Raw genomic sequence first — 14,252 nt, forward strand, 5'->3', positions numbered from 1 at the left:
ATTTTTGTCTTTCTGAGTACATTTTTACGATTTTTATGCCACATGATTATAATGAGTGGTCTATATAGATACTCCTCATTTAAATACTTTTACCAGAAAATACTATGATGCATTTTAAGTTCTACAGCTCTTTGGATTGAATAGTATTCATTATCTCAAATTCCAATGTATCATGTGATTTTCTATTTTTGATGAGACCCTACCTTGTAACTGACTGGAAGGTCCTGACAATCTTGAGAACATCCACTGACTTTCTTACTCAAACATTCATTTATATGGCAGTTTCTCTCATCTGAGCCATCGCCACAGTCATCCTTATTGTCACAAAGTCTTCCACTGGGAATGCACCTGCCATTTTTGCACATAAAAAATGAACTGTTGCATGACTGTTCTGGAAAAAGAAAATAAAACAAATGGAACATAAAGGGCATGCCATTGCTTTATACTACAATTGCTGAAAACATTCACACATATGATAACTTATCTGTCAAAAATTATAGTAAAATTTATATACATATAAAATCCTCTATATGTAGTGTAGTATTTTATACACAAAACATTAAAAAAACAAGGACAAACTGTACTTTCATGTTCAACACTTACTGAAAATCTTTCTTTGCCATGAACATTAGCAATCAAAATAAGCACCTATAGTCAAATTAATGAAGTCTTTCTGTCTTCACCTATATTGTGAAGAATTGATTCAAAAGTATAATGAGAGTTTGACATTTCCCTCAAGCCACAGGTAACTGAGAAATTGTATGTCACTAAAAATTAAGAATCTAGAATAGGTAGATATTCCTAGATTCTTTTTCTTCTTGGAAATATAACATTGACATTTTTAAGTCAGGGCATAAAAAGGACATTTGTGGTGAATAATAGTTGTTCCAAATATAGCTATGGAAAAGAGTTTAGGTTTTGGAGCTACTCATAACCTGATGACTTGAACATTATTCATTATCATACATGATAAAAGAAAACCTATTAGCATGTAAAGTACATGAGAAAAAGTAATTGGGTTTATTTTAAATATATGAGTATGTATTTGGTCTTTGGAATAGTGAAATGAAAAATAGTCCAAGTTTGGCTATGTATATATTTCTGTTCAAACGATATGCAGTTTACTTTATTTTGGCTAAGCATCATTAATACAGACCTTCTCTTAGTAAATCTCAACTTACTTTATTTGAGCTTTCAAATAGGTCCAAATAAGGAAACTGTTTTCACATAAAATCACATATTAAGAAAAAATGGTTTTTTGAAAGGGGTCAGGGTAATGGATCCATTTGGTGCGTTGCCTCAAATCTTCATATTTTAGCACAGATTTAAATTTCTAAAACTAGCTTGACAACATAGTTGATTGCTAAGATCCTCCATGGTATCACTTGAAACATCACATGCTTAATTATTTGCATTTATTTTCATTGAATATCATACTAGACTGAACTGAAAATCAGAGTCACAGTTTTGCCATTGAAAAGCAAATTTTGGAATAAGCACAATATTATATATCTTCTGTACCTGCACTTTTGCACTTTGGGTTTAAAGGTGCTTCATCAGAATGGTCAGGGCAGTCAAAGTCCCCATCACACTGCCATTGAGTATTTAAGAGACATCGTCCATCAGCACAACTAAATTCTTCTGCAGTACACTCTCGGTATCCTAGAGACAAAGAAAGTAACATTCTAATTCATATGACAAATATTAAATCTGCATTCCATATCCATCTGTACACCATATCTAGTTAACCATGGGACCTATCTATGTCTTCTATAGGAAATGTTTCTTATTCCTTTTTGGGACAGTGGTCATACTTGCAAGAGATATTTGTGGTTAAGAAGTGGGGTTAAGGTCCAGGAAAGAAAATAAAAAACAAGGCAATCTTATTGTTTCTAGGTGAGGAAACAAAAATGCAATACTCAACAATACTGTCTCTATTCACCTATAATCTATGTCCTAAAGATTTTCCTTTGAATGGAAAACAAGAATAAAGCTATTAATGTTTTTTCAAGACTAAGCTTGGTTAGGTATAGTACCAGAACATATGGATGAAGTGATTCCGAGTTACAATGATAATTCTCAGAAGCCATAATGCCATGTTTATGTTTGAGAAGCAGCATTTGGAAGTTTAAAGACATTGTTAAATTTTTTTAAAAGTCAATTTATAAAGCAATAAGCACACAACTATTGTAATTATCCTATATATTGATACTTAGAGGCACTAAAAAGCTTTATTCAAATCACAGTATCAACCCGTCAATTTTTAATGTTCATATCTATGCCTATTTATAAGTAAAACTCATTTGATTTTGACTATTATGAGTTTTAGATTGAATTTTTCCTAAGTTTCTTAACAATGAAAACTGTCATTGCTATTAGAAACTTTCTGGTAAACCTGGTATATATTTTACTTTTGAAGATAGGAAATAAGATCTGTATGTTTGTTAACAAATAAACAAAATTCCAATAGAAAAATATTTCATCAATGATAATACAATTGAAAGGTTTGTCATTCTGAATGGCAAACTGCAGAGTTTAGAAACAATTTTAGTTTCCCTGTTCTTTCTTCCACCCTTGCCCTCTTCACTAGTTCATTCTCCTTGGTCAATATATACATTACATTCAAGTCTCTCCCAGCCCAGTGACAATAAAAATCCATCAGGGGAGCCTGGGTGGCTCAGTCAGTTAAGCAACTGACGCTTGATTTAGGCTCAGGTCATGATCTCGGGGTCCTGGGATCAAGTCCCCAGTAGAGCTCCATGCTCAATGGGGAGTCTGTTTGAGGATTCTTTCACTCTTCCCTTCCCTCTGCTCACTCACACTCTCTCTCTTTCTCTCTCAAATAAATAAAAATAAAAATCTTAAAAAAAATAATCCATCCACATAACTCTTATGTACACATTATCCTTCTTCCCTACCACTCTACCCAGCATTCCCTTACTTATCTCCAGTTCAGCCTCCATTCATTCAATCCATTTCTACAACATCTACCTTCTTAAAATCCTCTTGAAGCCAACAAATACCAAGTGACAAGTGTCAAATTCAAGGGTGTATCACACTCTTATATATTTCACTTTCCTGCAGCATTTGATATTGTTGAGCATACTACCTTGTATTAATTTCCTGGTTTAATATTTACAATCCATTCCCCATGACGTTGTCTTACTTTGACTATTTCCTTGTATCCTTCTTTCTGTATGAAATCCTCTCCTCTTCCGTCCTAAAATATTGCAGGTGAAGCCCTAACTTCAATCTTTAGCCTATTGTTTCCCTCTTTTCCTTTCTGCAGTGTTGGCTATTTTCAATTTTTGTCATATTTTGAATATCAGCTTTATGCCGATGGCCAGCAAATTAATTATATTTGCAGAGATCATACTGGTGACCTCTGGAACTAAATTTTCAAACACTCACTGTATAGCTTCATGTTATTGTCTGATTAACACTTCATATTCAAAACATCCAAAATTAATTATTATTATTATTATTTTTTTTACATTTCTCTTCTCCTACACCAGGAAAACTTGGCCCTTAACCTCCTGTGTTCCAAAGCCCATTAATGATGGTAACGCCATCCACCAAGTCATCCAAGCTAGAAATTCTCCTTTATCCTCCATATAGGACTCTAAATGAATCCTGACCCATACTGTTCTTTCCATTCCACCATTTCTGTCCTGGTTTATCATCACATCATTAATCACCAGAACTATTGCAACTATCTTCTAGCTAGCTTACTTTCCACCTAATGGCTCCCCTGTCCCAGGGCATATTTCATCCACTCTGCTGAAAAAGATGATTCTGAAACATATTTTGACTGTGGCATTCCTGTTTCAAATGTGTGCTGTCAACTGAGAGCCAAAATAATTAAACACAAATTCTTTAACATTATATTTCAGACTTCTTCAGATCCAGTTTCAACTTTCTAATTTCAATTTACCTCACAAAAGACTATTATTCTTCAACTATGTCAATATGTAGCCATTTGGAAATATAAATAGAACTTTCTATGTGTCCAGAACTATTCTAAGCACTTTACAAATATTAACTAATTTAATTCTCTCAACAGCCATAAGAGTTAAACAATGTTGTCTTTTATTTTTTTACAGATGAGGAATTGAGGTGCAGAAATGTGAAATAACTTCAAAGGTCATACAGATACTAGGCGTCCAACCAGGATCTAGACCCAGGCCATCTGGCTCCAAGTCCGTGATTTTAACCACTGTGTTATTTTATCTACCATCTACACATGACTTTCTCTAACATTCTCTCTGCTTCTATTCTTTAGTGCTTCAAAAATTTTTTTAATATATTTTTTAAAGATTTTATTTATTTATTCATGAGAGACACAGAGAGAGAGAGAGGCAGAGACACAGGCAGAGGGAGAAGCAGGCTCCCTGCAAGGTGCCTGATGTGGAACTCGATCCCAAATTCCGGGATCACACCCTGGGCCGAAGGTAGGTGCTCAACTGCTGAGCCACCCAGGCGTCCCATAGTGCTTCAAAAATTATTCTCTCAGCTCTGATCCCATGTATTGTGATTCTTAGTCACATCTGACAACGTGTGCTATTATTCTAGCGTGTATTTCTGATTTTCCTGTTTGTCTGCAATTTCTTCTAGTGGGATCTGTCTCATTCATTTCCATATCAACTGCATAAGTGTCTAGCAGAGGGAAGATACTCAATCAGACATAACTCTACTTCAAATTTACATCTCAAGGTATGATGCACCTTTTAAAATATCACATTGAATCCATGACTTAATGGTGAAAAGATCATAAAAACTGGGATCCGCTGATTTCAAAGAGATTTCTATCAAAGACCAAGACTAGACACAACACAAGGAGAACAAAGGAGGGCACTAAATCTACTGCCTTTCATGATTATATGTGGATTTTATGGCTTTTCATCTTATATTTATTCATGTACACATTTAAGTTTTTGTTTTCTACAAAAATACTAGGTTTGTGTAAAATTTCAATTTCAAGTAAGAACTTTTCATGATTTTCGCTACAAAAGTTACATTTGTATCTATATATACATTATATATGTGATGGTCAGATAAATATATATGCGATGACAAGATAAATGTCATAATAATATTAAATTTTAAGAAATAAGCACACATGTAAGAAGATAAGGTGAAAGAAGAATGTTAATTTTACAGTTTCTTTGATAATTGTGAATTCTATTTTTTCTTCATTCAAATACTTGATTTGGCTATAAGACTGAATTAGCTAGCCATATATTGTTTTTCAACCAAAATACATTTTATAACTATTTCCCCCATGTGCTTCCTAATAAGAACATATTATATGTAGACATGATCTCCAAATCACTGTATAATTACACATTAGAGTTTAAAGAGGTTATTGAGGTACTGCTATGGATAACTGAGCTTACACGCCCTTAGTGATACTAAGAAATGTGTTGTTTTTGTCATTTATTTATTTCCTGAGTCATCCTAAAAGACCATTATTTAGCCAGAGAATCTCTTCCATGAAAAGTCTGGATATGCTTACCACACTGCAGTGACTCATCCGAGCCATCTCCACAGTCATCATCATGGTCACAAACAAATTGCTTGGGGATGCACATTTTATTATGACACATGAAAGCATTTTCATCACATGTATTATTGGGAGCTAAGAAAGATATCACAAAGAATAAAGTTAGATGAGTCCCTATTTTACTTTTCCCCATGTGAGGAGTTTGGGGAATGTATGTTGTTATACTCAATAATTCATAGTTATTTAGAAGAAGAAAAGTTTGCTCAATATTCTATACATAATATTTATCAACTACATATAAATTCATAATATATATTAACATATACCAAATATATGAATGTAATTCAAAGTTTCAGTATTAATACATTCAACAATTCCAGAGTGACCCTAAAATTTCAGGACATTTAGCAATCTGTAAGTTTGCTGAGGGATGGATTCAAACATTCACATGTGATAAAAAGAAAAAACAACACTCAACTGTAATAATGTGGCTGGATTTTTTTCTCTCCTCATTCCTTTACTAATATTAGTAAAGTGATAAAAAAATTAAAACCTCGCTTCCTTGTGAAAAATGGAACTGAAAAGACTACCAAGTGCTAATGCTTATGATGAAGTGAAAAGAAAGCATCAAAAGAGCTTAGAAAGTTATTGTCTCTAAGATGAAAATAAAACTTCTGGGTTAAATTAAAATCTATGGTGTGATAAGCCCAAGCATTAAGCACCACATCAAATTAGGGATATCTATCCAGAAAATGGAATATCGATTCTTTCGGAATCCTGAGCCATGACAATAGTGCTGTAGCAAAGGTCCTAACCAAGGGGGAGAACGGTTGACCAAAAAAGTCCAATAACTTTCAGCAAAAGTTCAAAAGCTGGTAACTTGTGCAGAGTGAATTAATGTCAATATTCACAGAACAATATGCATGGAAGCACAGTGGTTTGAAGAGATCATTTTCAACTACCTTGTCTTGTTTAATGGATAAATGCTATGGTAGGACTCAAGGTTTGGGGTATTTTGAATGTAAAAAAATCTTCTATATAATGGATGTTACTAAACTTATTGTGGTAATCAGTGCACAATATTGCATATACCAGATCATTATGTTGTACACCTAGAACTAACACAATGCTATATGTCAATTATATCTCAGTCTTAAGTAAAAAAGGACTCAGATACATGCCATTATAGGATACTAGAAAGGGGAAGGCTTTGCAAAGGGTCACTCTGCTACTTATTATTTGTATCCTAAGGAAGGTATTTACCTTCTTGCTGCATCTGTTTCTTTATCTGTTTAATGTGGATAATAAAACCTATCTGATAAACTTCTTGCAGGAACTAGATAAGGTATATGAAGCAGCTCAGCTCATTTCAGGAACTCAATAAATTCCAGGATGCTACTTAAATTCCTATCTGTGTAACAATTATTTTTGGCAGATCCTCAAAAACATTTCACTGAGATACTTTGGGAACTCAATAATGCAAATAAAAGCACCTACCAAAATAATTGACATATAATGGGCACTTGAAAAAATTTACATGACTTCTAACCTCCTTCCATGTCTTAATAGGCACTTCCCTCTACATAGAACACCTCTCTCTTTTTTCTCTTTGTTCTTTATGACTCAATAACGTTATTTTTCTTGAAATCCTTCAGTGACACTTCTAGTGTTTTTTGTATATTATTTCTTTGTGATGACCTCGTATCATTTCTATATTTCATCTGTCACTTAAGGCATAATTATTCTTTTACAAGCCCTATTGGCTCCCTACCGCCAGACTTCCCTGTCTTGAAAAAAGGAAATCTATGCTTTCAAGTCCATAATGACTAAAATAGAGACATGACTAAGTAAAACAAAAAGGATTCCTTGGGTTTAATCAAGTGTAATTTATTTTCAACAAACTTATCTTCAAAAATGATGTGGAAGCCACGTAGGAGCTGCATTAAAAACTGCCCATTATAATCAAAGTAAAATGCAGTTACTAATAACTCCTCTAACTTTGAACTGTATGACAGCTTATATAACTCCAGTGAATTATGCCAATTCTAATACGTGAATTCTTTTTTTTTTTTTTTTTTTTTTTTTGAAACATAAGCAACAGAGGCTTATTTAGCATTAACGCTTTCAGGTCACTTGAGTACAATTTGTTGTATTTTAGCATAATTTACTTAATAGCACCCATGTGTTCCAAAAGTGCTAATATGCCTCCCAGAGTGTTAACTTGCTACAATAGCAACAGTATACTGGGACCATCTGGTCCCTGAATTGAGGCATAATCCTTTATTATGTAGCCCTCAGTAGCCCCATTGACCTTTACAGACACACAAATCAGTTTCAAGATCAAAGTGAATCATTCTACTATAGCATGAGTTCTGTGCTCATAGGCCTGCCTCAAAGTTTGTTCTTCCTTCTCCACTTAACTACCCCTTCCACCTCCACACACGCACACCTGCATACACACACATACGGTATGGCTTCAAATACAGTTGTAAAGACCCCAAGACGGGTGTTGGTGAGATAATTAGCAGAATTCACTTTAATGAGCAGAACTCACAGCACTGTTTCTGACAAATTGCTCATCTCAATAGAACCCCATGTGACCTTGGGACCTGCATTCAAATACTTGGCTCCTTCATTCTCTTGAGCAAGCAAAGGAATTTATCTAAATTTTTACCATTGAGCAATTCCGTGAAAATTTCCTGAGGTGACCAAGAGTCAGAGACTTAATAAATCGTCTGACCTCCTAAGGTGTTCCCCCAATCCCCTGGCTTCATTCAGCTATAGCCATACTATTTTTACCTGACCTAAGGGTTAATACCCTCTCCGTAGGACTAATAGGTGTTTACTGACCTTCTGATCAGTAGTTATTTGGGATCACATCAGCCATTTATAGAGTGTCCGTAATAGGCAATCTGAAAGCCTAAGCCTTTGTGGGGGTAGGGTCGGGGTTCTAGAAAAAAAAAATAACAAATCTCCCACAGTCACACACACACATCAGGAAGCTACATAACCTCAGAAGCGAAATGATGAATCTGGGTTCATCACAATGGTTTTAAAATGGGTAGTCTCCCCCTGCATGTTTGAAAAACTCTGAATAGCAGTTAGGTAGAGGGGTTGCTGGACTATTATGGTGACCACATGGCACCTGATGAATTCTGATACTACTTATGAGTCCAGGGATTGGGAAAGTGAGAGAAAATGTGATATGGTGAGTTATGCAAAAGCAACAGTCTGCCTTCCTTCACACAGAGCCCCACGTGTCCTACCACAGCCCGCTGTGGAGAGCTCATCACTTCCGTTAGGACAGTCCCTTTCACCATCACACAGCCAGTGTCGTGGCACACATGCGTGGGAGCCCTGGCAGCTGAACATGTCGACTGCACAGGTCGCAGCGCCTGAAACCCAAGGAAAGAATGCTATTAAGATCACTACACGTCTGCTGGGAAAGGCCTCAGGCTTATATTCCCTGTAGAGAGAAAGGAAACAGAAGAATGCTGCTGAAAAGGAAGAGATTATTGCTATCAAATCATCACACAGTATCCTTCTCCTAGAGATGTTTATGCATTTTCCTCTCGGATGCATTCCTTCCTAAATGCAGGTATTAGATGTCCTAAGGCTGCATGGCAGAAAATAATAAAGATCGTTTCTCCTTAGAAGATGTAACAAAGCATAGAAATGTCATAGAATTGGGAATAAATGATGATAAAATTTCTCAAAGACTGAACCTAAAAGGATAATAATAATAATGGCATTTTTATTACTTAATATATGCTAGGCACTTAATATATTTACTCATTTAATTCTTGCAAAAATCCCAACCAGGACTATTATTAGTGTCATTTCACTGTTAGGAAACTGAGGTTCACAGAAGCTGAATAGCGTGCAGAATGTCACAAGTTGCTCAGGATGCCACATATTGAGTTGGGGATCCAAAAACCCTTCTGATTCCTAAGCACCTTCTCTTAACAACTGAGGTCATGACTGTTACTCCCTACCTTGTGTTGTTGAAAAGAATAAATGTACACATGTTCCTTTTGTTTTTACACACTTAATAAATAGAATCTACTTTTTCTCTGCTCTGTAATTCAATGTTCCCCTTAGAGGCATGTTTTTCAAATGTATGCAGAAAAAAAATATATATATATATGCTTGCTGACTCTGATGATAAAGTTAAAGAGTCATAGGTGGTCCCTTTGTTTCTCCTTATATGGCTATAAGGCAATCATATGGAATAGAACAGGATTATTTCTCATGATGTTTTCCTAGCCTCCAGTACAGTTGTACATATGGAATACTTTGCTTATTTATAGAAAATACTTGTTGAGTGAATCAGTTACAAGACCCTGAGATCATGTTCTAAATTTTCTTTAACTTCATTTTCCTGTGAGCAAAAGCTACCTGTAGAATAGATGCTGAAACATGCATTGCTAGAATTAGTTTTTTAAATGCTAATATCTGCAGGAAGAAAATATGACTGAATAAAATGATGAGAGATATTTGGTTCCAAACATTTAAAGCAGTGACCAAAATGGTTTAATTATATAACCATTATCATATTTCTTTTCAGCTGTAGAGTTGTTATGAGCAGATAATGCCTTTTATTGCAATGCTTTCAATATGGATGGCAGCAGGGTGCCAAAATAAAACCCTTTGAGGATTTTTTCCACCATAAACATGACTGTCCTTGACATATACTTTAGCTTGGAGGACAGGATGGCAAGTGAATATAGAAAAGTCCTCCAGGTAATTCAGATTTTTTCATTGGATAGAGAATCTGTGCTAATAGGACGAGATTTAATATGATCTCTATTACTGGGGAGAAATCATAAAAATCTATTAAATAAATGTTGCTTTCATTTAAAAATGAATTTACCTGCTACCTATTATGTCTTTAATACCTTCTATAATAGAATTACATTCCTACAGAATTTATTTTTATACTATTCCTTATTATGATCTATCTTTTCAAGCTTGCTATAAGAATATAAAGTGTCACTTTCACTATTATGCTCTCAATTAGTGCTTTAATTTCCATAATATTTTTGTTATTTAGCTTGGGATTTTTACAAACTGCATTCTCTTTTGGTAAGGAAGTTTTGCTGCTTCCTTTTCTACTTTCTTATTATCACCCCAATTTATTCTCAGGGTAAGCATAATAGATATAACATCAATTTGGCTGTTGAGAAATTTAATTCTGTATGACCTTGGAGAAGACTGGTGTCTGAGTTTCACTATTTGTAAAATGAGGGGTATGACTAGATAATTACTAAGATACCTCAAGCTATAAAATGGCATAAAGCTCTTTGCAGCTAATTTTCTGGCTCCCCTGATAGTATTTAACAGATTCTGTATTAAGAGCATGCCAAAACATCATAGTCAATTGGAAAGAAAATGGGCCAAAGAAAAAACTCATGGCTTCATTCCATAGTTACCCCTGCCATCTGGAGACACATTGCCTTCCTCAGGGAAATGAATCCCAAGAAAGGAAGAAGACAAGCTGAAAGATTTCTACCAGATACATCCTGTGCACCTGCTCAGACCTAATTTTTTTTTCAGACATAATATTTGATTGGTTAGAGTCACCATCCCATTTAGGAAGCATTCAAGAAATCTGAATTCGGGTCTTAGCCTTGTCATCACTGACAGATTCACTGGGTGACCTCAGGCAATTTGTTAACTTCTTTGAGTTTCTCTTTTTTCATCTGTCAAATGATGAAGGTGGACCAGAGGCAATTCTTTTTTTTTTTTTTTAAGCTTTTATTTATTTATGAGCGAGAGAGAGCACAAGCAGGAGGAGCAGCAGGCAGGGGGCTGAGGGACAAGCAAGATCCTCATGGAGCTAGGAGCACGATGATCCCAGAATCCTGAGATCATGAGCTGAGCCAAAGCAGACGTTTAACTGACTGAGCCACCCAGGAGCCCAGATGACGATTTTCAAAATGAGATCCTCAGATTTCCAAGTCAGAACCATTCTTGTGCTTCTTAAGAAAGGTTGTGTTTACAGCCCACATTAGAGTATTTGAAGGTGTAGATTAAGAATCTACATTTTTAACAAACTTCTAAGAAGGATCTTTTGTGCACTAGAGAGAAGAACCACTGAAATAAATTATTTATAAAATTCCTTTCCAATTCTAGTATATTAAATTCAGTTCATTGAATGATACTGAGTCGAAAGCAGTTTTTTTTTTTTTTATGTGCCACCAGGTTGGTAGTTAGCATGTAAAACACAGCCTGTAATTAAATGAAATAGACTGTTTTGATAACAAGTAAACATGTCCATTACCATTTTAATTCTTAAAAAAAATTATCAGGACTCTGATAGATGTAGATGTGGCCATAATACTGAAAAATAAGGGAGAGAGCAGGAGAAATAGAACAAAAGAGAAGGGAAATAAATTAATTTATATTGTGTACATGAGTCATGTTAGATGACCACTATAGTTACATAAAGGAGTTCTTTTTTGTATCCTCTTAATAAGTAAGGAAAATACAGATGTAGGAGGATTCAACTCTGGTTTCAGGGTCTTTATATCTTCTACTATATTGTATCCACTCAGGAAGGACAGAAGTATCAATTGAGCCATTTAATATAGGGTTAAACAAAGGGTCAAAAAGCAAGATGATTTTAAAGACTGGAAACATGTTCAACCCATCCATCCTAAGTAGGTAATTATTTTGTTAAAATCAAAGAAAATTAATAGCAAAGAGAAACAAAAGAGTTAAAAGTGACCAGCTAGACAATACAATTGATTATTGATTTCTTTTTCCTTTCAGAGCTTTTTGATAGTCATCTATTTTTATCCGTTGTATAACTAAGTTGTTTCAGCTGTGTAAATAAAAAGTAGATTTGGGGTGGCTTAAATACCAGAAAATAAATTGCCTACTTTCAGAGGACACTTCCAATTTTATATTATTTACAGAGAACTTCAGTTTGGCTTGAGTAGTATAAAATCCTATCTATCTGTCTCCATGGTAGTGACCTAAAAAGCAGGCCACAACTACTGAAATTTAAAAGTGGTGTTAAGTATACTTAACTCTGTACATGTACCTTATCCTATGACTCAGATCCTTTTCCCTCTAAAATAGGGTAGAATAACAGCTATGAAACAGTGCTAATATAATGACTAAATATTTTATGCCTATAAATGCAAACACATATAGAAATAGATCAGAAAGATAGACAAATAGGCATGTAAATAAATTAATAGAATTCCTGGCTATTTGTCATAAATTTATACAGATTGGACCACCTCCTCTTTTACCTCTTAAAATTTTAAGTTAATAATTCCATTTAAGCTATTTGTTTAATGTTTATGATTGTTTAAAAACAATTACATTGGCTTTGTAGTTGACATGTAGTAGGACACTCAAACTCTAATCCTATAAAGCTGTTTTTTGAAGTACATTTTAAAATTATATACAATAGCCCCCTTTTTTACTTCCTATAATTCAGTAATAATAATCACCAAAATACATATATATACAAATGCAAATAGCATGTGTGGCTTGTGGCAGTATAAATCAGGATATTTTGAAGGGTACTTTATTCATATCAAAGGCTATGAAAAATGTTTGATCATTTGATGCAAGTAATCCCAATCATTCAGATCTAGGCTAAAGAAGAATTTGAAGACTAAAAAAGTAAAATTAACAAATACAATCATTGTGTGAATATTCAGAAAACATTCTAAAAATTGAATAACTGTGTATATAAAAATAATAGAATAATAGGTTGTCATTAAAATCATAAATCCAGCTAGATAGAAATGTAAAGCTAAATTTAACACAGTAGAAAACAGGGTTTTATATATGACATAAAATACTAGTGCATATATATCATATGCCTCAAACTTGAGAACAAAAAAGAAAACTCACCGCAAATGCTATCACTTTCATCTAATCCATCCCCGCAATCATCCTCTCCATCACAGATCCAATGTTTAGATATACATTTTTGTGCAGAACAAGCAAATTGGTTCCAAGAACAAGAAGAATCTAGAAAACAAACAAAAATGTTTGTTTTAGATGAAAAAGAAAAAAAAATATAATTTGAGACTGTCTTTGGACAGATCTGACAATGAGAAAGTCTTTCCTTAGACTCTGCTAAAATAAATTGTCCTATGATAAAACAAGCCAAATTCTTCTTCTCCTATGACAGCTCTGTGAAATTTTGACAACAGCCTGTGTATTCCCTCTCAGCGGCCAGGTTATGCAATATTTTGCCTCCCACAGAATTTTCACAGGGTTTGACTTTGAGCTACTCATTACGCTAGCCACTCTCCCCTAAATATATTCCAGGGTGTCATTTAAAAACAAAGCAAACCAAGACAAAAAAACACAACATCTGGTGCACAGATATAAAACAAATATTCCAAGTGTGGTCTAGTCATTCCTTCTAATTTTTAATTGCTTTTTGGAGAAATAGAGAAAAAAATGTGTCATAGGCAAAATTACAATATGATATATTCACCAGCATATATATTTGTTTTTAATGATGGGGTGACTAAGGAGGTTTTAGCTTGATGACAAGTCACCAGATTCACATCCATACATACTAAACACTTAGATATTTTTACTTCTTTTGAGGACACTAAAGTCTGACTAATAATAATCCAAAATCATTAGGTGACTTTTATTTTATTACCAAATTATTCATTATAATAATGTATTCTATTTAATTCCAAGGTGAGGTTTATGATTGTTCTCCTCCACCCTCAGCCTATCCCTCCACTCAGAATCACCAGACAAG

At 34.3% G+C, this 14,252-nt stretch overlaps 1 protein-coding gene across 1 annotated transcript in view; it reads right to left on the reverse strand.

Moving 5' to 3' along the window:
• LOC129495604 (low-density lipoprotein receptor-related protein 1B) overlaps positions 1–14,252 on the reverse strand; it is a 1,831,349-nt gene that overhangs the window by 242,162 nt on the left and 1,574,935 nt on the right. The window contains exons 51-55 of the mRNA XM_055303278.1: positions 13,379–13,498; positions 8,770–8,898; positions 5,516–5,638; positions 1,522–1,662; positions 204–391 (exon numbers count right to left, since the gene is read on the reverse strand). Coding sequence (XP_055159253.1) covers positions 204–391; positions 1,522–1,662; positions 5,516–5,638; positions 8,770–8,898; positions 13,379–13,498 — 701 coding nt within the window. The remainder of the gene's footprint in view (positions 1–203; positions 392–1,521; positions 1,663–5,515; positions 5,639–8,769; positions 8,899–13,378; positions 13,499–14,252) is intronic.

The sequence above is a fragment of the Nyctereutes procyonoides genome, unplaced genomic scaffold, assembly GCF_905146905.1.
Source record: "Nyctereutes procyonoides isolate TBG_1078 unplaced genomic scaffold, NYPRO_anot_genome, whole genome shotgun sequence".
NCBI classification, from domain to species: domain Eukaryota; kingdom Metazoa; phylum Chordata; class Mammalia; order Carnivora; family Canidae; genus Nyctereutes; species Nyctereutes procyonoides.